The sequence below is a fragment of the Vicugna pacos genome, chromosome 5 (assembly GCF_048564905.1).
Source record: "Vicugna pacos chromosome 5, VicPac4, whole genome shotgun sequence".
Lineage (NCBI taxonomy): Eukaryota > Metazoa > Chordata > Mammalia > Artiodactyla > Camelidae > Vicugna > Vicugna pacos.
The window spans coordinates 34,709,870-34,733,967 of NC_132991.1; the positions used below are offsets into that span (position 1 = coordinate 34,709,870).

The following is a 24,098-nucleotide window of genomic DNA, read 5'->3' on the forward strand; positions in this document are numbered from 1 at the left end:
AAGGCTAGTTTGCCTCTTTTATGTTTCAGCAAAGTCAACTTGACATATCTGTGATAATCTATTCCATCTAACTTGTACCTAGGTTTAGACAATGGGGGGAAATCATTACCACCTTGCAAATTTAGAATCTAACAACATTGGTCATTAAGTATATCAAAAGTAATTTTTTTCAATTTAGTCATAAACAAATCTATAATTATTTTGCTACAAATTCTCTTCACAAGGATTCCAAAGAGTTTATCAAATGAAGGGCTATGCACTAGGATTTAAATATGTTCTATTCTAGGGGGAGGGTATAGCTCGTGCTTAGCAAGCACGGGGTCCTGGGTTCAATCCCCAGTACCTCTGTTAAAATAAATAAACAAACCTAACTAAACCCCCCCACAAAATAAATATATTATATTCTAGATTATTCTGATCTTTGGCTGTAATGGAATATGATTTACAACAAGAATAAGTTTGAGCACTGCAACTTAAAGTCAAACTTTATTTCTCTATAGGTTAAGATTTTTTTCACTAGTATAAAAAGACATAGTAAAAATAAAGAGGTTATATGTGTTATTTAGTCCATGTTTCAGAGGATGAAAATAGTAAATTTTTTTACAGGTAACTAAATTTAAGTTTACCCTTTATCCTTCTGTTTCGGTTTTAATAATGTCTGATTAGTAGTTACCTTTAAATCATTCAAATGAGATTACTGAAAATTTAAATACAATACTAACAAACAGTTTTATTTTTGATGTGTCTCTAGCCATCGATCAATGGCCATTTTCAGAGTCCTATTTGGTGTAAGTATCACTGAAGGAAGAACAAGGTTTGTCATGGGACTTGTACGCTTCTTTTTGCTGATCCAATTTTCCATTGCTTCCTTTTCATATGAATAGCCATCTAGGAAAAAAAAAAAGAAATATACACGAATTATTTGTAGTGTAGAAGTTAAGATTGCTAAAATGGGTATTAACTCCATTGCCAAAAGAAAGAAAAAGGGATGGCCATCTGCAAGCCAAGGAGAGGGGCCAGCAGAAATCTACAGACACCTTGATCCAGGATTTTTAAGCCTCCAGAACTGTGAGAAATAAATTTCTGATGTTTGAACCAAAAAAAAAAAAAAAAACCCACTGTTGAGGCCTTTATTGTGATTTAAATGATAATTCTTGTCTTGCACCACTACTCCCAAAATACTTATGCCTCAACACCCCAAATTCTACCATCTTAAAATGCATTAAGATTGCACAAATACACCTTAAACAGTGTCAAAATATTACTGATTCTTTTTGAATACACAACATCCTGAGAAAAGGATCCTGTCAAGAATTCAGATGTGTAGTGTGAGGAAAGGAGCCGGACAGAGCAGAGTGGTGGTGGGGACACAGTGCCCCATCTTAGCTCTGGGTGTGAATTAACATGGCTGAAGGTGAGAGCAGAGAGCCTTAGGGGTAACTTGGCAAAACTTTCTGACTCACTGAGAAGTAAGGGAAATATACAGAGAGGTTACAGAGCTCACCTTAATAAGGACTTGACAGCAAAGGGATTTATGATGCAAAAAAAAAGATCTACTGGCTAAGGTTTTTAATATCATGTTCTTACAAAATTGTTTCCTTTGCACATGTAAGAAAGGTTGGGGGTTTTTGCTTCACTACTTTTCTTTTTTATACTTGTAGCTCTTCCTCTTAAACTGAAAATCTTAGTTCCTGAATACATGTATGCTTTAATCTGAAATGTGTACAAACTGTTTCAAACTAACAATACCAATTTGTTATTAACATAAGACTGAAAGATTTTAAAGATTTTTCTCTGGCTCTTTCTGTCACCAAGATAAATCCACCAGGGTTGTCTAACTGAAATACTGTGTTTAAGAATCACTTGAAAAAAAAATTCTTCTGACTTTATTACTTGACAACTAATTTGGCCCATTTGCTTCCCTTTTTATCCTCCCAATCTTTAGAGACTGATTTGTTTTTCATGATGTATTTAAGTGGTTTCAAAGTAAAAACTAAAAACAAGTCACATTAAGGGGAGTCTCTGTCCAACCATGTTCTCTCCCTTCCCATACAGGTAACCGTGTCTATTAGTTTTGTTTACCCTTTGTTTCTTTTTTAAAATAGAAGCAAATGTATGTGTACACACACATATACATTCTTACATAAAAGCTGGAATGCTCCACACTGCTTTGTACCTGGTTGGTTTTTTACTTAACTATACCTTTTGTATTCCCCCTACAGTACTCGACTGTATGATATACTGATGGACACCTGGGTTGTTTCCGGTACCTTTTGACAAGTAGTGAGTCCCGCAATAAATAGCATGACCATCTGGGAGAGAGGACTGCTGCATCAGAGAGTAAATGTATGTAGTTTTGCTAGCTATGCCAGTACTTCCGTAGGGGTTCTACCATTCTTTCTTCTCTAGCAATGTTTATGAGAGGGCTGAAAATTTCCCCAGAGCCCTGCCTAGAGAACATGTTGTCAAACCGGATTTCCACCACTCTCCCGTGAGCAGCGGTGTACACTGGGAAGGTCTAACTTAAGGGAGAGAGGATATTTTTTCCTATGACTTAAGTCATTTGCTTTTCTTTTTCCTGTGAACTGACTTAATATTTTTGCTCATTCTTCTATAAGGTTCCTCTTTTCTTCATTTTGGAAATTTTTTCAAAGATGTAGCTCCAGGTGTACAACATAATGTCTACACACACACACACACACACACACACACACACACTGCAAAATGATCACAATACGTCTAGTATAAACCCATCATTAAACAGTTACAAATTCTTCCTTTTCTCATGATGAGAAACTTTTCAGATCTACTCTCTTAACTTCCTAATACACAATACAGTATTATTACCTGTAGTCACCATACTGTACATTACACCCCCAGGACCTATTAATTTTATAACTAGAAGTTGTGCCTTTTGACCACCTTCAGCCATTTCACCCATTTCCTATCCCCTACTTCTGGCAACCACTAATCTGTTCTCTGTATCTGTAAGTCTGATGTTTTGTTTTAGAGTCCACATGTAAGTGAGATCATACACTATCTCTTTCTCTGACTTATTTTACCAAATACAATGCTCAGGTTCCATCCAAGAGCTCATAAAAATTAGGACCTCCTTTTTTATGGCTGAATAACATGCCATAGTGTATATATAAATTTTTTCTTTTTATCTATTTATCCACTGATAGACACTTAGGTTGTTTACATGGCTTGGCTATTGTACATGATGTTGCAATGAACATGGGGGTACAGATATCTTTTCAAGTTTGTAATTTTGCTTCCTTCAGATAAATATCCCAAAGTGGAATTGCTGGATCATACAGTAGTTTTATTTTAAGAACCTCCATACTGTTCCATAGTATTTATATTCCCACCAGCCGGGTACAAGGCTTTGCTTTTCTCCACATCCTTACCAATACTTGTTATTTCTTATCTTATTGATGAGGGCCATTCTAACAGGTATGAGATGATCGCGCTGTGGTTCTGATACGCATTTCCCTGATGATTAGTGATATAAAGCACCTTTTAATGTGCCTATAGCCATCTGTATGTCTTTGGAAAAATGATCAGATGCTCTGCCTGTTTTTTAATCCGATTGTTTGGGTTTTTTGCCGAGTTGTGTTAGTTCTTTGTAAATTTTAGGTAACTCTTAACAGATACATGATTTGCAAGTATTTTCTCTCGTTTGGGAGGTTGCCTTTTCATTCTGTTGATGGCTTCCTTTGCTGTACAGAATTTTTTTTTAGTTTGATGGCAGTCCGCGCCATGTTTATTTTTGCTTTTGTGCCTTTGCTTTTGGTGTCACATCTAAAAAATCATCACCAGGACAAATGTCAAGCTTACTACCTATGTTTTCTTCTAGGAGTTTCACGGTTTCAGGTGTTAACATTCAAGTCCTCAATCCACTTTGAGTTGATTTCTGTGCTTAGTGTAAGACAGTGATCCAGTTTCATTCTTTTGCATATTTTCTTAACATCATTTACTGTTGAGAGACTATCCTCCCAACATCGTTCACTGAAGAGAATCCTTTTCCCATTGTATATTTCTGGTTCCTTTGTTGTAAGTTAACTGATTATATATGTGGGTTTATTTCTGGGCTTTTCTATTCTGTTTCATTCGTTTATGTGTCTGTTTTTATGACAATACCACACACAGTTTTGATTACGATAGCTTTGTAATAAAAGTTTGAAGTCAGAAAGTGTGATGCCTCCAGCTTTGCTCTTTGACTTTCTCAAGATTGCTTTGGCTATTTTGGGAGTCTTTTGTGGTTTCATACAAATTTTAGGACTGTTCTATTTCTGGGAAAAATGCCGTTGCAATTTTGATAGAGATTGCATTGAATCTGTAGATTGCCTGGGTAGGATGAACGTTTAAACAATTCTTACCCGTGAACACAGAGTATCTTTCCATTTACTTGCATTATCTTCAATTCTTTAATATCTTGTAGTTCTCAGTGTACAGGTCTCTCACCTCCTTAGTTAAATTACTAGGTATTTTATTCTTGTTGATGCAATGGCAAATGGGACTGTTTTCTTAATATGTCTAATAACTTGCTACTAGTATATACACAAAAATCTGTTGTGTCTCTGTAGACTTTTGTAACTTACAACTAATCAATGAATTCAGTAAAGTTTCAAGTTTTCTGGTGGACTCTTCAGGGTTTTCTGTATATACTGTGTCACCTGCAATAGAGACAGTTGTACTACTTTTCCAGTTTGGATGCCTTTTGTTTCTTTTTCTTGCCTGGATGCTCTGGCTAGGACTTCCAAGAATATGTTCAATAAAAGTGGCAAGAGTGGGCATCCCTGTCTTGTTCCAGATCTTAGAAAAAGAGATTTCAGCTTTTCACCATCAAGTACGTTAGCTGTGGGCTTGTCATATCTGGCCTTTATGACGTTGAGGTATGCTGCCTCTATGCCTACCTTGTTGAGTTTTTTTTTTTTATCATAAATGGGTATTAAATTTTGGCAAATGCCTTTCTGTGTCTATTGAGATTGATTTTTGGAGCTGAGACACAGCAGGTTAACTGAGGTTAATCAGCCTATGATTTATATCCTTCATTTTATTAATATGATGTATCACATTGATTAATTTACAGATGTTGAATCGTTCTTGCATCCCTAGAATAAATCTCATCTGATCATGGTGTATGATCTTTTTAATGTATTGTTGAGTTCAGTTTGCTGATATTTTGTTGAGGATTTTTGCATCTATGGTCAGCAATGATATGTGGCTTGTAACCGTCTGTGGTGTCCTTGTCTGGCTTTATTATCAGGGTAATGCTGGCTCATAAAATGAATTTGGAAGTGTTCCTTCCTATTCTATTGTTTTGAAGAGTTTGAGAAGGACTGATATTTTTCTTTAGATTTTTTTCATCTATGGATTATTAACACTTTTCAGTTTTTCTATTTACTTCTTTTGGATTTTGAGTCCAGGTTAGGGAGTATCCCTATTTCTAGGTTATCAGGGAATTTACCTACATTTTCTCCTTGGATTTGTAGAGGTTTCATTTTTTGTTTATATGTCTGATTTATTTGGAACTAATTTAGACATATAGTATGACAGATGAAGCCAGTTTTATCCTTCTCCATATGACTAGTTGTCAGAATACCACTTATTTAAATTACTTATTTTTCTCACTGACTTAAAGCCTCATTTTTATTATTCATGGAATTTTGAAATGCACTTGGATCAGTTTCTGGATTTTTAAAAATTTTACATGAGTCTGTTCACGTACACATCACACTGCATTCTTTAAAGAGGCTCTGTGACATGTTCTACTATCTGGTAGGGCTTGTGATACTCCTCTTGATTTTTATTTTCTAAGTTATTTATTGTGTGTTCTTTCCAACAGAATCTAATAATCACCTTCTGCATTTCTAGGAAAAATTCCTAATAGTGACATCCCCCAGACATGGAGCCTTCCTATCTGTCAGCACGCTATGCTTTCCATTTTTTCCGAGTAACTCTTCAAGATGTTTGCGTAGTAAATTTTGGGTATTTCCTATGTCTAGTATTTTATTTTTGTTTACATGCACATGAAGACTTTTGATTCCTCATTGATTTAACTTGCTATAATTAGCCTTATTTAATCTACAGTCTCTCAGCTCAAAACCCATCCAGGAAACTGAATACTCAGTATGCTGGGAGCCAGGATACTGCAAACCCCATTTCTGCTTTGCCAGCTGGCTCCTTGTTAAATATTGCAATAGGAGTCCTCCAGTGGAGACAAAAACAGGGTGAAAGTTCCTATCAGTGCTGTGCTTGGTCATGGCCCTTCACTTGGAAGAGGTAACTCGTTACACTCTCCACATTTTTTTGTTTGCTTCATTGTAGGCACTGCCCAAATGTGTCTTGCCCTTCTCGCTTTAGAGGAACAAGCTTCTTAGACACCTGAGATCTGGTTCTGAAAGACCATGTGAGGTTCTAATAAACTCAACTTCTTCCTCCTGTTCCCTGAGTCCTAGAGCTGGCAGATGCTGGCTGCAGATACTGTTACCACCTTTTGTTTTTGAGATTTCAGTCACATACCATAAAATCCACCCTTTTAAGTAAACAATTCAGTGGTTCTTGGTATAATTCAGAGTTGTGCAACCATCACCACTCCCTAATTTCAGAACATTTTTTTATCACTCCATAAAGACACTCTCCTCTCCCCCATGACCACGAACCTACTTTCTGTCTCTATGGATTTGTGTATTCTGGACATATCCTACGCACAGAATCATCCAGTGTTTGGCCTTTGTTGTCTGGCTTTCACTTAATATAATGTTTCCAAGGTTCATCTCTGTGGCATGTATAAGTATTTGTTCCCTTTTATAGCTGATTGATATTCCACTGTATGGATATACCATCTTTTATCCATTCATCTAATGATGGGATATCTGGGTTATTACCACTTTTTTGCTATTACCAATAAAAGCTGCTGTGAACATCTGTACATATTTTCAATTCTCTTGGATATATAGGAGTACAATTATGGAGTCACGTGGTAACTGTTTAACTTTTGGGGGAACTGCCAAACCTTTCCACAGCAGATGCAACATTTTCCACTCCCACCAGCAGTATTTCTGTACATCCTTGCCATCTTCCATCCTTTTTGATTCTAGTCATCCTGGTGAGTATGAAGATGGTATCTCACTGTGGTTTTTGATTTTCATTTCCATAATGATACTGAGCACCTGTTCTAGTGCTTATCAGCTATTCGTACATCTACGGTGGAGAAAGGTCTATTCAAATCCTTTGCCTGTTTTTTCTGTTTTTTTAAATTGCAGTATAGTTGCTGTACAGTATTGTTACAGATGCACAATAGTGATTCACAAATTTAAAGGTTATATTCCATTTATAGGTAGCCTAAACTATTGGCTATATTTCCCATATTGTACAATATATCCTTGTAGCTTATTTTATACCTAATAGTTTGTACCTTTTAGTCCCCTGCCCGCTCCCCTTCCTTCTCCCCACTGGTAACCACTAGTTTGTTCTCTACCATCTGTGATTCTACTGCTTTTTATTATATTCATTAGTTTGTTGTATTTTTTAGATTCTATGTATAAGTGATACCATATAGTATTTGTCTTTCTCTGACTTCTTAGTATGATGCCCTCCAAGTCTGTCCATGCTGCAAATGGCATTATCTCATTTTTTATGGCTGAGTAGTATTCCATTGTATGTATATGTGTGTGTATATATACACCATATCTTATTTATCCATTGATCTGTTGATGGACACTTAAGTGCTGTTATGAACAATGCAGTGCATGTGTCTTTTAATTTGTGTGGGTTTTTTTGGATATATATATACCCAGGAGTGGAACTGCTGGGTCATAGGGTAGTTCTGTTTTTAGTTTGGGAACCCTCCATGCTGGCTTTTTGTGGTGGCTGTAACAGTTTATGCTGCCACCAAAATTGTGTGCTGCGGTTCCCTTTTCTGCATATCCTCACCAGCATTTGTGATTTGTGTTCTTTTTGATGATACCCATTCTGACAGAAGTGAGGTGACATCGGATTGTGGTTTTGATATGCATTTCCCTGGTGACTAGTGATGTTGAGCATCTTTCTTTGTCTCTGCCTGTTTTCCAACTGGGTTATCTGTCTTACTGTTGAGTTGTAAGAACAGTCTCAGCAGGAAAATATACTTAGTTTTTATTTATAAAAAGCTGAGTATAATGACCCTCAATCTTAAAACACTGGCCTATTACTGATAAATAATATGCATGTTAATAATACAGTGTAAAATATCGTGAGTTTGCCACCAGGTGAGATAGGTCTGATAACAGCATGTTTAACATTCCAGGTGACAGGGGCCCACTTTTGTTTTTAATTTCTTACAGTCCATTGTGGTGACATAATGATGTCTGTGTTACTTCTGGTAATGATGGTTGTTTTGTGCTAAATATGGTTGATATTATGAATGTCTAATATGTGTTTTAAAAGGTGTATTATATTTTGGACTGAGGTATGATCAAGTCTGTTACTGTACTGTATTTCTCCTTACATTGCCTGTAGTTTCTGCTTTCTGAAAGTCATTGCCGTATTTAGAACTGCATAGCTAATAATGGTTATTCTCACTGAGAACTGTGGTCTTCAGTATTACTATATAGTATCCTGTGTCATTAAATTTTTTTTGGTCTGAATTCTATTTTTGCAGGCACGTATATATAACCTATAGTTAGCTGCAACTGTCTCATTTTTGTCTATCCTTTTATTTCTAACCTTTCTGAATCCTTGCTTTTGGTAGTACTGCACTTTGGTAGCTGCCCTCAAATCTTTCATCTTTAAAGATGAGATAAGCCAATTGTTTATTAATATTACCAGTGTGTTTGGTAATAGTTCTAATATTTTTATGATAAATCACATATAAATTCTTTTAGGAGCTGGCTTCCTCCATCTTGATACTTAGGGAGGTTTGTATTTTTGATCTACTGGTTTACCTTTACACTAGTATCTTTTTAAAAAGAAGAGACCAAGAATACTATTTGTGTCTGTTGGTTCCTTACTGTAAGTAATATTCAAATTAGCTAGTATTTTTCTCTCCTCCAGTGTCTAAGTTTCAAACAGGCTTGTACTCAGTTAATGAATGAAAAATCGTATTTTCTAGTCTCCATTTTTAATAGTTGTGTTATATCTACAATGTTAGAGAATATTATCATCATATAGTATTTCGTTACCTCCAATTGACTTTCTTTAAATGAATCATTTTTCCTTGCCTGCCTGGGGGTGGTAGCAGTGAATAAAATGTCAGCCCCTTCACTCTAGGGAGGTGCAGGTTTCCAGCCACAGGAAAGTCAGTCACACTGGTCAGTTTACCCTGAAGTTTGGCATCAGTTTCTGTGGTATTATAAAGTAGTGATCCTACTGGTGACAATCCAATGTTTCAGGGAGTATGTTTGACAGAGGAAGCAAGAATTCTACCAAAAGTCCATCCCAAAGCAGTAAATGGGATATCAACGTTACAAAGCAAAGACCACCATCCCACCCCGACACACACGGCCTGTCAAGTGTGAATGAAACATTGTAACTAGCACAATTCCCACTAACAAACAATTTGGGGTTTCTTTAAAAAATTCATGCCTGAGGTTTACTACAACATTTGAAATCAAACATGTAACACTAGGGGAAAAAATTGACAATATTTGAAAGAAAATATATAGTGCACATTACATTCAGTATTAACTTGTTTTCATTTTTAATTGACCTAAAGATTTAAAAAATTTTCACCCAAACAGTACTGACTCTTGCTGTAAACCAAGATTATTACTGAGTTGACAAATCAAGAGCTGTACCAGATAGACCAGATAGCCTAGAAAATAATATTAATTATCTGTATTCAAAGGTATTACCTCAGAATTATTATATTCAGATCATTAAGTTCTGGTAAGATACCAAAGTAACACTACTTATTTATAAGATTTATTCATCCTATACACTTCTATTTCCGGTAATAAAGAAGATTAAGTAAATCCCCAAAGTTCCTGCTACATTATATTCAGAAGTGGTGACTAAAAAGAACTATCTTTTAACAGGGATTGCTGACTTACAGGTTTGAATGGCTTTGCCCTAGTGAAAAGTTCAAGTGGAAAACATCAGCTCATGGGCCTGGGCTCTGAATTAATAATACATCTCTTCTCCAAGCTGTAAGCCCACTGCTGACCACCTGTTGTCCTGAAAAATGGACAAAGTCAGCCCAGCCCTTTGGAGCTATATGCACTCTTCCCACACTGGACTTCCACAGGTAATAAGTGACTGAATGACAGAAGACAAAAGAACAGGATTAGGACCCCACAAACCTCAGAAAATGGAAAGAGATACAACTTGTATTTCTAAAATGAGAATGAGTCTAAGAGAGAATGTGCCATGAAAAAGAAATATTTAATATTCCTACAGCTAAGTGTGTATCAAGCCGTCCCAGGGCACTGTTACTTATATTTCCTTACATAATCTGCACAAGCTTACTAAGAAATTGATGCATGGGCTGAACAACTTTCCAAGGTCACACAAGTAGGGAGTGACAGAGCTGGGGTTTAAACACAAGCAGTCTGGTTCCAGAACCAATGCCTCTTAATCTACATGCTAAATCAGATTTCCAGAAATGAGTCGACATTTTGAAAAAAAAAATCTCAAAGTGAAGGCTAAACAGTGTTAGGACAAAGCAGAGTAGATGACTGGTAGGCATGTCTGAGAAAATTCCCAAGGAAAGCTCAAGAGATAAAGTGTACAGAATGAGAACAGCTGAAAGTTTTCCAGAATTGATAAAGGTACAGAATTCCATTCAAAAAGCAGTGTGCCCTAAATGAGGAGTAAAAATACATAACAAAGAGAAATTGTCTAAGAGTGTGCTCTCTATACATGACTGAGATAAAACACTGAAGGCTTTAGAGAAAAATCAAAGTAGTCAGATAGGGTTTACTAGGTTTTTACAATTGTGAAATGATAAATTTAAGTATGAACACTTATTTTTCTAAAAAGCAATATAAATGAATTATCATTTAAATGTTCAGAATAGACCTAAAAGGAATAAAAGACAAGAAGAGATGGAAAGTCTGCCTAGTGCAGAGCTGTCATTCCTACTCCTCACTCCAACCCCAAATTCACATTTAGTTTTTAGATTTTCTGTAATTCTAATCAAAATGTGAGCTTTTTTGTAATAACTAACAAAATGATTCTAAAATTTATCTGGATGTCTAAATGGACAAAAATTGGACAATATTTAAAAAGAGATAAGCATAATTAAAACTGAAGATTATAAATATAAATTTATCTGACAGGAGTGTTTAAACAAGTGTACCAGAATATACTGTGTGACTGAGGATTTTTTTCTACAGAATCACTTGGAGAAGTGTCTTAACAGAGTAAGGTAATTTATGGCACATCCATACCATGAAATTTGTCTAGCAGCTGAGAATGAAGTAGTTGTGAATATACTGACAAGGAATACTATCTGATATATTAAGGAAAAGCAATTTTTTTAAAGTATGTATCATCCCATTTGTCACAGAACAAAATTATAAATGGATAGAAAATATCTGTGAAGACACAGCAGAGCACGAGGGTCTCCATGTTGTCAGAATGCTTGCTTCTGTGTTACTGCACATTCACAATTTAAAAGGACGTATGTGTTAAAATGTGTAGGGAAACTGAAGTACAGGCAGAACCAGATCTGGGACATTTTTCTGAGGCAGTTAATCCAACAGGTGTAAGATACAGGCCTTCCAAAACACCAAGGGGAAAAAAAGCCAAAAAAGACATGTAATCAGTTCAGGAAAGAAGGGGGGAAAAGGAATTAGAAGAAAACATAAATGAATTCATTCAATTCTATTAAAGATAGGACTGATTAAAAAAAAATTAATTCAACTGCATCTTTTCCACAGGGAACACTTCTAAAAGGAACACAGGAAGGCTAAAAATGAATGGATGGTGACTCCCCAGGGATTATGCTAAGCAAAAAAAACTAATCCCAAGAGGTTATTTACTGTATAATTCCATCCACATAATGTTTCTGAAATGACAAAATTCTAGAGCCAGAGGACAGACTGGGATGGAGGGGGAAGACAGAAGGCAGGTGATGGATGTAGTTATAAAAAAGCAATGGGAGGGGGGCCTGTCCTTGTGAGTTTAGAGCTATTCTGTCTTGACTGGTGGTTGATACTCAGCCTTCCAAAAGGGACAAAACTGTATAGAACTAAATACACACACCCTCGAAGAAATCTAAACAAGATTTGTGGATTGCATCAATGTCAACACCCTGGTTGTAATATTATAGTATTTGCAAAATGCTGCCAGTGGAGCAACTAGAAGAAAATGAAAAACACAAGCAGTACTTAAATATTAAAGTACTATGGGCAACCAGAATTCTCATTCACTGCTGGTGGAAGTGTAAACTGATTCAACCAACCTGGATAACTATGTACAGCCACTCCTACGAATATACCCAATAGAAATGCATATGTATGTTCACAAGAGAAAAAAGTGATTAAAGGTGCCTGGCAGTGCTGTTTATAATAGTCAATGATGAATACCAATAGTAGAATGGATAAACTGTAGTACAGTCACACGAGAATGAACAAATCATACAAACATGATACTTAATGAAAGAAGCTACTAGTAACCAAAATAGACATATTTCTGAATCAATTTAGGAGTTCAATGAAACTGTGCTTCTGATTAATCTGTAATGTTAAGTCTGAATACTGATTAAATCTTGGATTTTCACATACTGAAAAGTCAAAAAAAGTAGAGTTACGTTTTTTTAAATAACTGTATTTCACAGTCTATTTAAAAAAACAAGACAGCCAAGATAAAAATGAATGAGACAAATTTCAAGACAAAATACATTAAATGATGCCAACAAGATATTTTAGGGTGATAAGAAATGTAAACCTCCAAGAGAGAACACTCACAAATCTAACCTTAGGAATGAACCTATTAAAAATTGAGGTTTGAATTCATAACTAAATTTCTGGTTAAAAACTCCTACAAAAAACTTCACTGACAAGTTCTACCCAACATTTAAGGGAAAAAATAGTAGCAATAATACTACAAACTCAGAAAATAGAGGAGAGGGAACACTTAGGAAATCATTTTACCCTCCTTCCCTGTTGGACATTACAAGAGAACTACAGCCAATATCCCCTTATGAACACAGATTAAAAATACTGAAAAGTACTAGCGTACCAGATCCCACAAAAAACCCCAGCTTATAATAAACTCAGCGAAGTTGCAGGATACAAAATCATTACATAAAAATCAGTTGTGTAAAGAGGGAACAGAACAAAGACCAATTATGACAACCCCACAGGTAACATACTTAATGGTGAAAAACAGAGGCTTTTCTCTAAAATCAGAAATAAATGGGTCAAGAGTGAACATTCTTGTCTTAACATTAAAGTCCTAGCCACAGGACTCCAACCAGAAAAAGAGAAGGCATCCAAACTGGAAGGGAAGAAGTAAAACTGTCACTATTTGCAGATGACATGACACTGCATATAGAAAACCCTAAAGTCTCCACTAAAAAAATTAGAATAAATGAATTCAGTAAAGTTGCAGGATACAATATAGAGATCTATTGTTTTTCTATGCACTAATAATGAACTATCAGAGAAAGTGAGAAAACACTAATGTTTAAAATTGCAACAAAAAGAAATACCTAGGAATACACTTCATTAAGGAGGTGAAAGACCTATACTCTGAAAACTACAAAACGGTGATGAAGAAAACTGAAGATGATACAAAAAAATGCAAAGATACCCCGTGCTCTTGGATTGGAAGAATTAATATTGTTAATATGTCCATACTACCCAAAACAATCTATAGATTTGCACAAGCTTGAGAAAGAATAGAGCTGGAGGTATCAAGCTCCCTGACTTCAGATTATACTACAAACCTACAGTGATCAATACAGTATGGTACTGGTACAAAGACAGATACACAGATCAATGGAGCAGAACAGAGAGCCCAGAAATAAATCCATGCACTTACAGTCAATTAACCTATGACAAAGGAGGCAAGAATATATATAATGGGAAAAAGGCAGTCTCTTCAATAAGTGGTGCTGGGAAGACTGAACAGCTCTACATGTAGTATAATGAAATAGAACATTTTCTCTCACCACATACAAAAATAAACTCAAAATGGTTTAAAGACCTAAATGTAAGGCCTAAAACCATAAAACTCCTAAAAGAAAAACATAGGCAGAACACTCCCTGACATAAATCATAGCAATATTTTTTGGATCTGTCTCCTAAGGCAAAAGAGATAAAAGCCAAAATAAACAAATGAGACTTTATTAAATTTAAAAGGTTTTTGCACAGCAAAGGAAACCATCAACAAAAAGACAACCTACTGAATGTAAGAAAATATTTGCAAATCATATGACTAGTAAGGGGTTAATATCCAACGTATATAATCAGCTCATACAACTCTATCAACAAAACAAACAACTCGATTAAAAATGGGCACACACATATAGAATACTCAGTCATAAAAAAGAATGAAATTTTGGCATTTGCACTGGATGGAGCTGGAGGGTATTTTGCTTAGTGAAATAAGTCAAAAAAATAAATACTGTATGTTTTCACTTATATGTAGAATCTAAAAAAAGGCAAGTCAAAGAATCTATTAGTAATAATAGCTTTTTTCCCATAAACTAAGCAAATCACAAAACAAAGTCAATTTTACACAATCCAGTGTGAAATATCAAGCATTGGAAATTGAAATTTTAAAAAGTAGTATTTACAAATTTGTTATAAAAATGAAAAATACATAGGCATAATATTAGCAAAATATGTGCAAAACCTATAGACACTGCTACAAGACCATAAAAAGAGACCTAAATAAAAACCTACATAGTATTTATGCATTGGAGCTGTCAATACCAAACTGATCTATAGATTGAAACACCAAAATCCTGGCAACCTTTTATACTGCAATCTACAAAACACAAATAAGTGGAAAGACATCCTATATTCATGTACTGGAAGAGTTAATGCTATATTGTCTGTACAATTTCAGTGATCTACAGAATCAATGCAATCTCTATCAAAATCCCAATGGCATTTTCTGCAAAACAGAAAAATCCATGCTAAAATTCATATGGAATCTCAAGGGACCCTAAAGACCCGAAACAATCCCGAGAAAGAACAAAGCTAGAGGCTTCACACTTCCTGATCCCAAAACATATTACAGAGCTACAGTAATAAAAATAATGTGGTACTAGCATAAACACAAACACATACATCAATGGAACAGAATAGAGAACCCAGAAACACACCCTCACACATACGGTCAAATGATCTTCAACAAAGGTGCCAAGATTACATAATGGGGAAAGACTGCACATTTTTCGAATGTCCACTAAATATTCTCTTCAACATACGCTGCTGGGAAAACTAGATATCCACATGCAGAAGAATGAAGTTAGATCCTTACTTTAACCATAGACAAAAAATCAACTCAAAATGGATTAAAGAACCAAGTATAAGACTTGAAACTATAAACCTCCAAGAAGAAAGCGAATGCTCTATGACATTGAATTTGGCAATTATTTCAAATTCCTGTGCCTTGGATATGACACCAAAAGCACAGGCAATAAGAGCGAAAACAGACAAATGGGACTGTAGTTGTCCCTACGTATCTACAGGAGATTGCCATTTACGGGGGGGCCCTGGAACCAAAATCCACAGATGCTCAAGTCCCTTACATACAATGGCATAGTATTTGTGGATAACTTATGCACATCCTCTCATATACTTTAAATCATCTCTAGATTATATATAATACCTAATACAATGTAAATAGTTGTGCATACAGTGTAAATGCTATGTAAATAGTTGTCAGTGTGCAGCAAATTCAAGTTTCGCTTTTTGGAACTTTCTAGAATTCTTTTGGAAGCTGTGGACACTGAGGGTTGACTGTACATCAAACTTAAAACCTTCTGCACAGCAAACAAAACAATTAACAGAATGAAAAGGCAAACTACAGAGAAAATACTTGCAAACCACTTATGTGGTAAGTTAATGCCTAAAATAAAAATTTCTAGGACTCAACAACAGAAAAATAAATAGCCTGACTTTTTAAGTGGGCAAAGAACTTGAACAGACATTTCTTTAAAGAAGATATACAAATAAATGCCAATAAGCATATGAAAAGATGCTCAACATCACAAATCATTAGGAAAATGCAAATTAGAAATGCAATGAGATATCAGCTCACACCCATTAGGATGGCCACCATCAAAACAAAACAAAACAAAATAACAAGTGCTGGTGAGGGTATAGAAAAATTGGAACCCTTGTACACTGCTGGCAGTAATGTAAAATGGTACAGCTGCTACAGAAAAAACAGTATGGTGGTTCCTCAAAAAATTAATTTCCGCAGGATCCAGCAATTCCACTTCTGAGTATACATCCAAAAGAATTGAAAACAGGATCTTTCCTGTGAAGAGATATCTGCACACCCATATTCACAGCAGCATTATTCACAATAGCCAAGAAATAGAAGCACACAAGTGTCCATCAATGGATGAGTGGCTAAACAAAACAGGGTATAGTCATACAATGGACTATATGTAATCCAGCCTTAAGAAGGAAATCCTTCCATTTGCAGCAACCTTGACAAACCTTGAAGACATTATGCTGAGTGAAATAAGCCAGCCACAAAAAAATCAAAACACTGCATGATTCCACTTAAAATGAGGTATCTAAACTAGTCAAATTTACCAACACAAAGTGGACTGCAGTTACTAGGGGCTGGGGAGTTCTTCAATGGATACAGAATTTCAATTCTGCAAGATGAAAAAGTTCTAGAGATCTCTCACACAAAAATGTGCATACTGTTAACACTACTGTACACTTAAAAATGCTTACAATGGTAAAGTCTGTTATTTTATTTTTTTGCAACACACGCACACACTGAAAAATTTCTGGCACAATTTTCTGTAAGAACTGAGAAAGTGATTCTAAAATCTTTATGGATTACACCAACAAATAGCAGGAAAAGAAAGCAGAAAAGCAATCCCTTTTAAAATTGCATCCAAAAACAGTAAAATACTTAGGAATAAATCTGACTAAGGTGGTGAAAGACATATATGGAGAACTACAAAACACTAATTAAGGAATTTAAAGATGACTTAAAGAAATGGAAAGATATCCCAAGAACAAATCTGGAGGAATAACACCCTCCCAGACTTCAAACAATTCTACAGAGCTACAGTAATCAAAATAGCATGGTATTGGCATAAAAAAAGATACAGATCAATGGAACAGAATAGAGAGCCCAGAAGTAAACCCACAGACTTATGGTCAATTATTCTTCAACAAAGGAGGAAAGAATATACAATGGAGAAAAGTCAGTCTCTTCAGCAAATGGTGTTGGGAAAACTGGACAACAGTGTAATAAATCAATCAGAACACTCCCTCACACCATACACAAAAATAAACTCAAAATGGCTTAAAAGACTTAAATATAAGACATGATAAAACTCCTAGAAGAAAACATAGGCAAAAACATTCTCTGACATAAATCTCAGCAATGTTCTCCTAGGGCAGTCTACCCAGGCAATGGAAATAAGAGCAAAAATAAACAAATGGGACCTAATTAAACTTACAAGCTTTTGTACAGCAAAGGAAACCATAAACAAAACAAAAAGACAACCTACAGAATGGGATAAAATATTTGCAAAAGATGAGACTGAGAAGAGCTTAATTTCCAGAATATATAAACAGCTCATACAACTTCATAACAACAACAACAAAAAAAAACCTAATCCAAAAATGGGCAGAAGACCTAAATAAGTAATTCTCCAATGAAGACATACAAATGGCCAATAGGCACGTGAAAAAATGCTCAATACTGCTAATTATCAGAGAAGTGCAAATCAAAATCACAATGAGGTATCATTTCATACTGTTCAGAAGGGCCATCATTCAAAAGTCCACAAACAATAAATGCTGGAGAGGGTGTGGAAAAAAGGGAATCCCCCCTACACTCTTGGTGGGAATGTAGTTTGGTGCAGCCAGTATGGAAAACAGTATGGAGATTCCTCAAATGACTGAAAATAGACTTACCATATGATCCACCTATCCCATTCCTGGGCATATATCCAGAAGGAACCCTACTTCAGGATGACACCTGCACCCCAATGTTCATAGCAGCACTATTTACAATAGCCAAGACATGGAAACAACCTAAATGCCCATCAACAGATGACTGGATAAAGAAGTTGTGGTATATTTATATAATGGAATACTACTCAGCCATGAAAAATAAAATAATGCCATTTGCAGCAACATGGGTGAACCTGGAAATTGTCTTCTAAGTGAAGTAAGAGAGAAAGAGAAAGAAAAATACCATATGGTATCACTTATATGTGGAATCTAAAAAAATGAAGACAAATGAACCTATTTACGAACCAGAAACACACTCACAGATATAGAAAACAAACTCATGTTTACCAGTGGGGGACACGGGTAGGAAGAGATAAACTGGGAGTTCACGGTTTGCAGATACTAACCAATATATACAAAATAGATAAACAGTAAGTTCACACTGTATAGCGCAGGGAATTATATTCATTATGTGGTAGTAAATTATAGTGAAAAAGAATATGAAAACGAATGTATGTATGTTCATGTATGACTGAAGCATTATGCTGTATGCCAGAAATTGCAACATTGTAAACTGACTATATTTCAATAAAAAAACTATACACAAAAAACGCCCCTAAAAAACTAAAAACAGACTTACCATATGGTCCAGCAATCCCACTCCTGGGCATATATGTCTGGAGAGAACTCTAATTCGAAAAGATACATGCACCCCAATGTTCATAGCAGCACTATTTACAATAGCCAAGACATGGAAACAACTTAAATGTCCATCAACAGATGACTGGATAAGGAAGTTGTAGTATATTTATATAACGGAATAGTACTCAGCCATAAAAAAGAATAAAATAAATGCTATTTGCAGCAACACGGGTGGACCTAGAGATTGTCATTCTAAGTGAAGCCAGAAAGAGAAAGAAAAATACCATATGATAGCGCTTACATGCGTAATCTAAAAAAAAAAAAAAATGACACTAATGAACTTATTTACAAAACAGAAACAGACTCACAGACATAGAAAACAAACTTTAGGTTACCAGTGGGGTAAGGAGGTGGGAAAGGATAAATTAGGAGTTTAGAATTTGCAGATACTAACTACTATATGTAAAACAGACATACAAGTTTATACTGTACAGCACAGGGAATTATATTCAATATCTTGTAGTATCCTATAATAAAATGAATAGGAAAAGGAATATATGTATATGTACAACTGAAATATGCTGTACACCAGAAATTGACACAACATTGTAAGCTGACTATGCTTCAATTAAAAAAAATTGGAAAAAAAATTCAATGATCACAAACCTGTGGAAAAACAGGTACACTTAAATACATTCCTGGTAACATTCTAAACTTTTTTTTTCTAGAAAACAGTATAATTTCAAGTCAATATTAACTATCAAAATTGTTCTTTTTAATGCTCATAAAATATTCTCTGGTTAATTCTGCTTTGGGGCAAACATGCTGCGAAAATACCCCTAAGTAATGATAGCAACAAAATAAAAGGAGTACCAAGGTATCAGTGTAAATAGCAATGCTATTTACAATATAAAGCTTTTCAAACATATATATACACCAAATAGTAGAAGAGTCAAATTGTAGCATAGAGTCACAATGGAATAAAGTTATTAAAACTGAAAATTATGTAGACTAAGTCATTTGGAAATGTATATAACATTCTTAAAAGTTAAAAAACAATACAATATAGATACACTGATTACAACTATGTACAGTAGGTATGTGTTTATTGACAAAGGTTAGAAATTAATGTGGAAGGATGTAATTTTAAATTCTTTAAATTCTTCTTTCTGTAAGATTGTTTCAGTTCATAAAATAAACATTGTAGATGTCAACAATCTATCCTAAAAAACAGTATTTTAACTTTACATTTTAGTAACTAAATATATATTTCACAAGTTTAAGTGAGGCTTCTAAAACTTACTCCTTTTGTCTCTAACCTTATCTAAACCTGCTCCAATTTTTCCATTAAGAATATATAATGTTCAATAGTTCACCTCAGATCTGAAGAATTTTTAAAAGAAAAAAAAACTACCTATGATAAATAAAACCAGAATTTTGAAAATCTTCCACATTAAAGCAAACTTCTGTGAACTATCTACATTATTTATTTAGTATATAATATGCTTTGAAACATATAATAGCATCACACATACCTGATGCGATGACAGGATCTTTCATAAGCTCTCTAGTTATTGGACATATAAATTCATCAGGAATTTCAGAAGACAGGGTTTTCACCTCTGTCCTGAGCTCTTCGATTTTCCTCAGAACTTTACTACGAAGCCCTAGAGATTCTGGAAAGAAATTATTCTGTTAGGGCTGGAGAGCTTTATGCAAGTCTTTAGCAAATAGAGAAAGATTTATCTACTACAACCAAAAATCTTCAGACCTACACTGTTCTAACCACATGGAACTTCTTTATAAATTCTTTAATGAATCTTTGTAGTATAGAATACTGTGTGACTGAAATAACTCAGCAATAGAAAGTTTATTCTAAATAACCTTAAATTCTGATAGTTGTTCAAGAATTTCAGATTGCCTGAACCCTAATATACTACACAAAATCAGAAAAGGCTCATTATTAGAGGTTAATTTATTTAAACAAAAAATTTCCTGAGTATCATTTTTAAAGCTTTCAGTTTAAAAATATAAAACAGAATTTAATTATTAAACATTATGAAAGTAGATACATTATTTGCTGATTCTCATATGAAACACAATCACAAATAAAGCTCATCTGTTTATCCAAGACTGTACTTAGAAGTTTCATTCATTTGTATTTTGACTTTTATCTTGTTTTAAAAGATTATCTTAAATTTTAATTTCAGAAGCTTAATTAATTTTAGGAAGTTTAGTGATACTAGCTGTTTACATTTTTAGATAAACTAGCGGACAATTCTATTTTAGGTGGAGGTGCTGTTGGTAGGGTGGGTAGAAAAAAGAATTACATTTCTGAATGCCTCATAGTTCCCATAAAAAGCCAAATCAGCTTGCTTTCTAATTGGAAGGTAATCCTCTACTGTGGTTATAGACACCTCATGACACCTTTAGTCTGGCAATCTTTTCAAGGATGTTTGCAAACTTCCTTAGAAGCTAGAGATAGTGTCTTCCTCCTATTCAGAGGGCAGATTTGTTTCCTGACAAGTACCAAACACAAATTGTCCCCACAAGACTTCAGGGAAAGGGGGAACCAGTCTGAACATGAAGCTCATGATGCCTGCTGTGCCATGAGTAATACACTGTTTAAATCCATCTGGACTCATTGGCCATATCTATTGAAAGTGTGGCAAGTCAACCTAGCAGCTGCCTCTTAAGGACTGCTTCACGGCTTTCCTGTGACTTCTTTCCTATGTAATTAACTGAAGCCAAATTGAAGTCTTTTAAAACAATTTTTAAAAAGCACAACACATTTATAATTAGACAGTAGCCATCCCATCTAAAGGGATAATTATATACATGCAATAAGGATACAGTAGCATTTAATATCCTGGAAAATATATATATTACCCTTTTGGACAAAAATACTGTACATATGTGCTAATATTCAGAATGTTTATTAATAGAGAATATAGAAAGTCTATTTCAAAATTTACCAGATAAGAAAAGGTTAAATTGTATGCTATCGTTGTCCAATTTTAATGTCATTTAAAAATGCTCTGCCCTCAGGGAAGCAGTTATCAAATCATATCCACAGAACTTAGCCAGAAAAAAACATCTTTTGTGATTGGGCACTGGGAGTGAGTGTTATTAAACTTAATTGCTGAGAAAGAAAAGACCCTTACCAGCTAAGGGCTAGTAAACGCTCAGTATGGGTGATAGGCTATATTCACTATTACTCTGAAAAGGCATCTGGGTCTTAAGAAAAATTAAATAGGCCATCAGCTCCTAGACCCTCTTCCCCACCCCTTACCCAACTCTGGAAATGCTACATAATTAAGACTTGATAGAGTCTAGATAAAAATAACTATCAAAAATAAAAAACTCTGAAAACCCCCAGAGGAAACAGAAGTAACTGGCTTCAAGACAAGGGGATGGGAGATAGCTTACAGCAGAGATCTGTGTACACAGACGGAAGAAATACCTTTCTACTTGTACCCTTCACTCCCCCAAGCTGTCCTATAAAAACCGCTAAAGCAGCAACAGCAGCATCAGCTGAAGGCAGGGTAACAAGCATGCGCCGCTGCCTCCATCTAACAACGACGCCCCTTAGGCTGGTCGCTGAATCACCTCGCCACTGCCCTGAGAAAGAACAACAGAACTAAAGGCTGGTTTCTTGGGGGAAAAGATTTAAAAACTGTTTTTTTATTTTTTACATGTAAACTGTATTTAAAAAACAAACTTCTGACTAGAATGACCAAGAGAAAACAAGTAGTTTTTTCAGGTCAAGATGGTGGAGTGTTAGGACCACAATCTCATTTCTCCTCATGACTACAACAAAACCACAACTGACTGCTAAACAACCATCGAAAACAAGACTGGAATCTAGCAAAAAAGATCCTCTTCAACTGGAAATATAAAGAGGGAACTACAGAAGGACGGTAGGAGGGGCATGCTCGCGATATAATCAGGCCCCATACCCCCCCGGGTGGGCAACCCACAAGCTGAAGAATAAGTTGCAGAGACCCTCCCACAGGAGTGAGAGCTCAAAGCCCCACATCAGGCTCCCCAGCCTGGGGTTCTGGCATTGGGAGGAGGAGGAGACCCCAGGACATCTGGATTTGAAGGCCAATAAGACTTAACTCTAGGAGCCCCATGGGACTGGGAGAATAGAGATTTCATTCTTTTGGGAAGTGTACACAGAATCTTGTGTGTGCCAGGCCCAAGGGCTGAGGCAGTGATTTCACAGGAACCGGGGCCAGATCTGCCTACAGGTTTTGGAAGGTCTCCTGGGGATGTAGGGGATGGCTGTGGCTCACTCAGGGGACATAAAAGCCGGTGGTGGACATTCCAGAAGTGTTAATCTACATGAGCTGACATCTTGATTGGATCATTAGCACCAAGACCTAGCCCCACCCAACAGCCTGTAAGGAAGCCTCAGGCTAAACAACATACCAGGTGGGAACACAGCCCTACCCATCAGCAGGTCTCCTGAACCATAAACGCCTCTAGACAAGGCCCTATTCACCAGAGATCAGGACCAAGCTTCACCCAGCAGCTGGCAGGCACTGGCTCTTCCTGCCAGGAAATGTGCATAAGCCTCTAGTCCAGCCTCATCCACCAGGGGGCAGATACCAGAAATATGAGAACAACAATCCCAAGGCCTGTGGAAAGAATCTACAAACACAGACCAGACTCTACACTGGGACTGGCTGGACCCTGGCCCTTGGGTGACAAGAGACGAGTGTACTGCTGGGACGCATAGAACATCTCCCACAGAGGGCCACCTCTCCAAGGTTGAGAAACAGAACTAGCCTACCTAAAAATACAAATAGACAGACACTATGAGGCGGCAGAGGAGTATCTCCTAGGCCAAGGCACAAAATAAAATCCCAGAAGAAATAAGTGATGAGGAGACAGGCAATTTATCTGAGAAAGTTTAGAATGATGATGGTGAAGATGTTCAGAGAACTTGAGGAGTATACATGCACAGAGCAAAGTTTTTAGCAAAGAGTTGGAAAATATAAAGAATACCCAAACAGAGCTGAAGAATAAAATCACTGAAATGAACAACACACTAGAAGAAACCAAGAACAGACTAAATGAGGCAGAAGAAAGGATCAAGGAACTACAAGACACATCAGTGGAAATCACTACTGCAGAGCAGAAAAAAGGAAAAAGAATGAAAATAAATGAGGATAGTTTAATAAGAGAGCTCTGGGACAACATGAAATGCACTAATATTCGCATTAGAGGGGTCCCAGAAAGAGAAGAGGCAGAAAGGACCTGAGAAAATTTTTGGAGAGATAATAACCAAAAACTTCCCCAACTTGGGAAAGGAAAGTCACCCAAGTCCCGGAAGCACAGAGTTCCACACAG

At 35.9% G+C, this 24,098-nt stretch overlaps 1 protein-coding gene across 4 annotated transcripts in view; it reads right to left on the reverse strand.

The window, feature by feature from the left end:
* Window positions 1-467: 467 nt before the first annotated feature.
* Window positions 468-24,098, reverse strand: part of WDSUB1 (WD repeat, sterile alpha motif and U-box domain containing 1) — a 57,948-nt gene continuing 34,317 nt past the window's right edge. For 3 of the 4 annotated variants that reach the window (XM_006196195.4, XM_072961029.1, XM_072961028.1), the window contains 2 exons: window positions 20,276-20,416; window positions 468-888 (listed from right to left, as the gene is read on the reverse strand). In XM_006196195.4, coding sequence (XP_006196257.1) covers window positions 731-888; window positions 20,276-20,416 — 299 coding nt within the window. In that variant the 3' untranslated portion in view covers window positions 468-730. The remainder of the gene's footprint in view (window positions 889-20,275; window positions 20,417-24,098) is intronic. The other variant, XM_072961030.1, reaches the window with a different exon arrangement.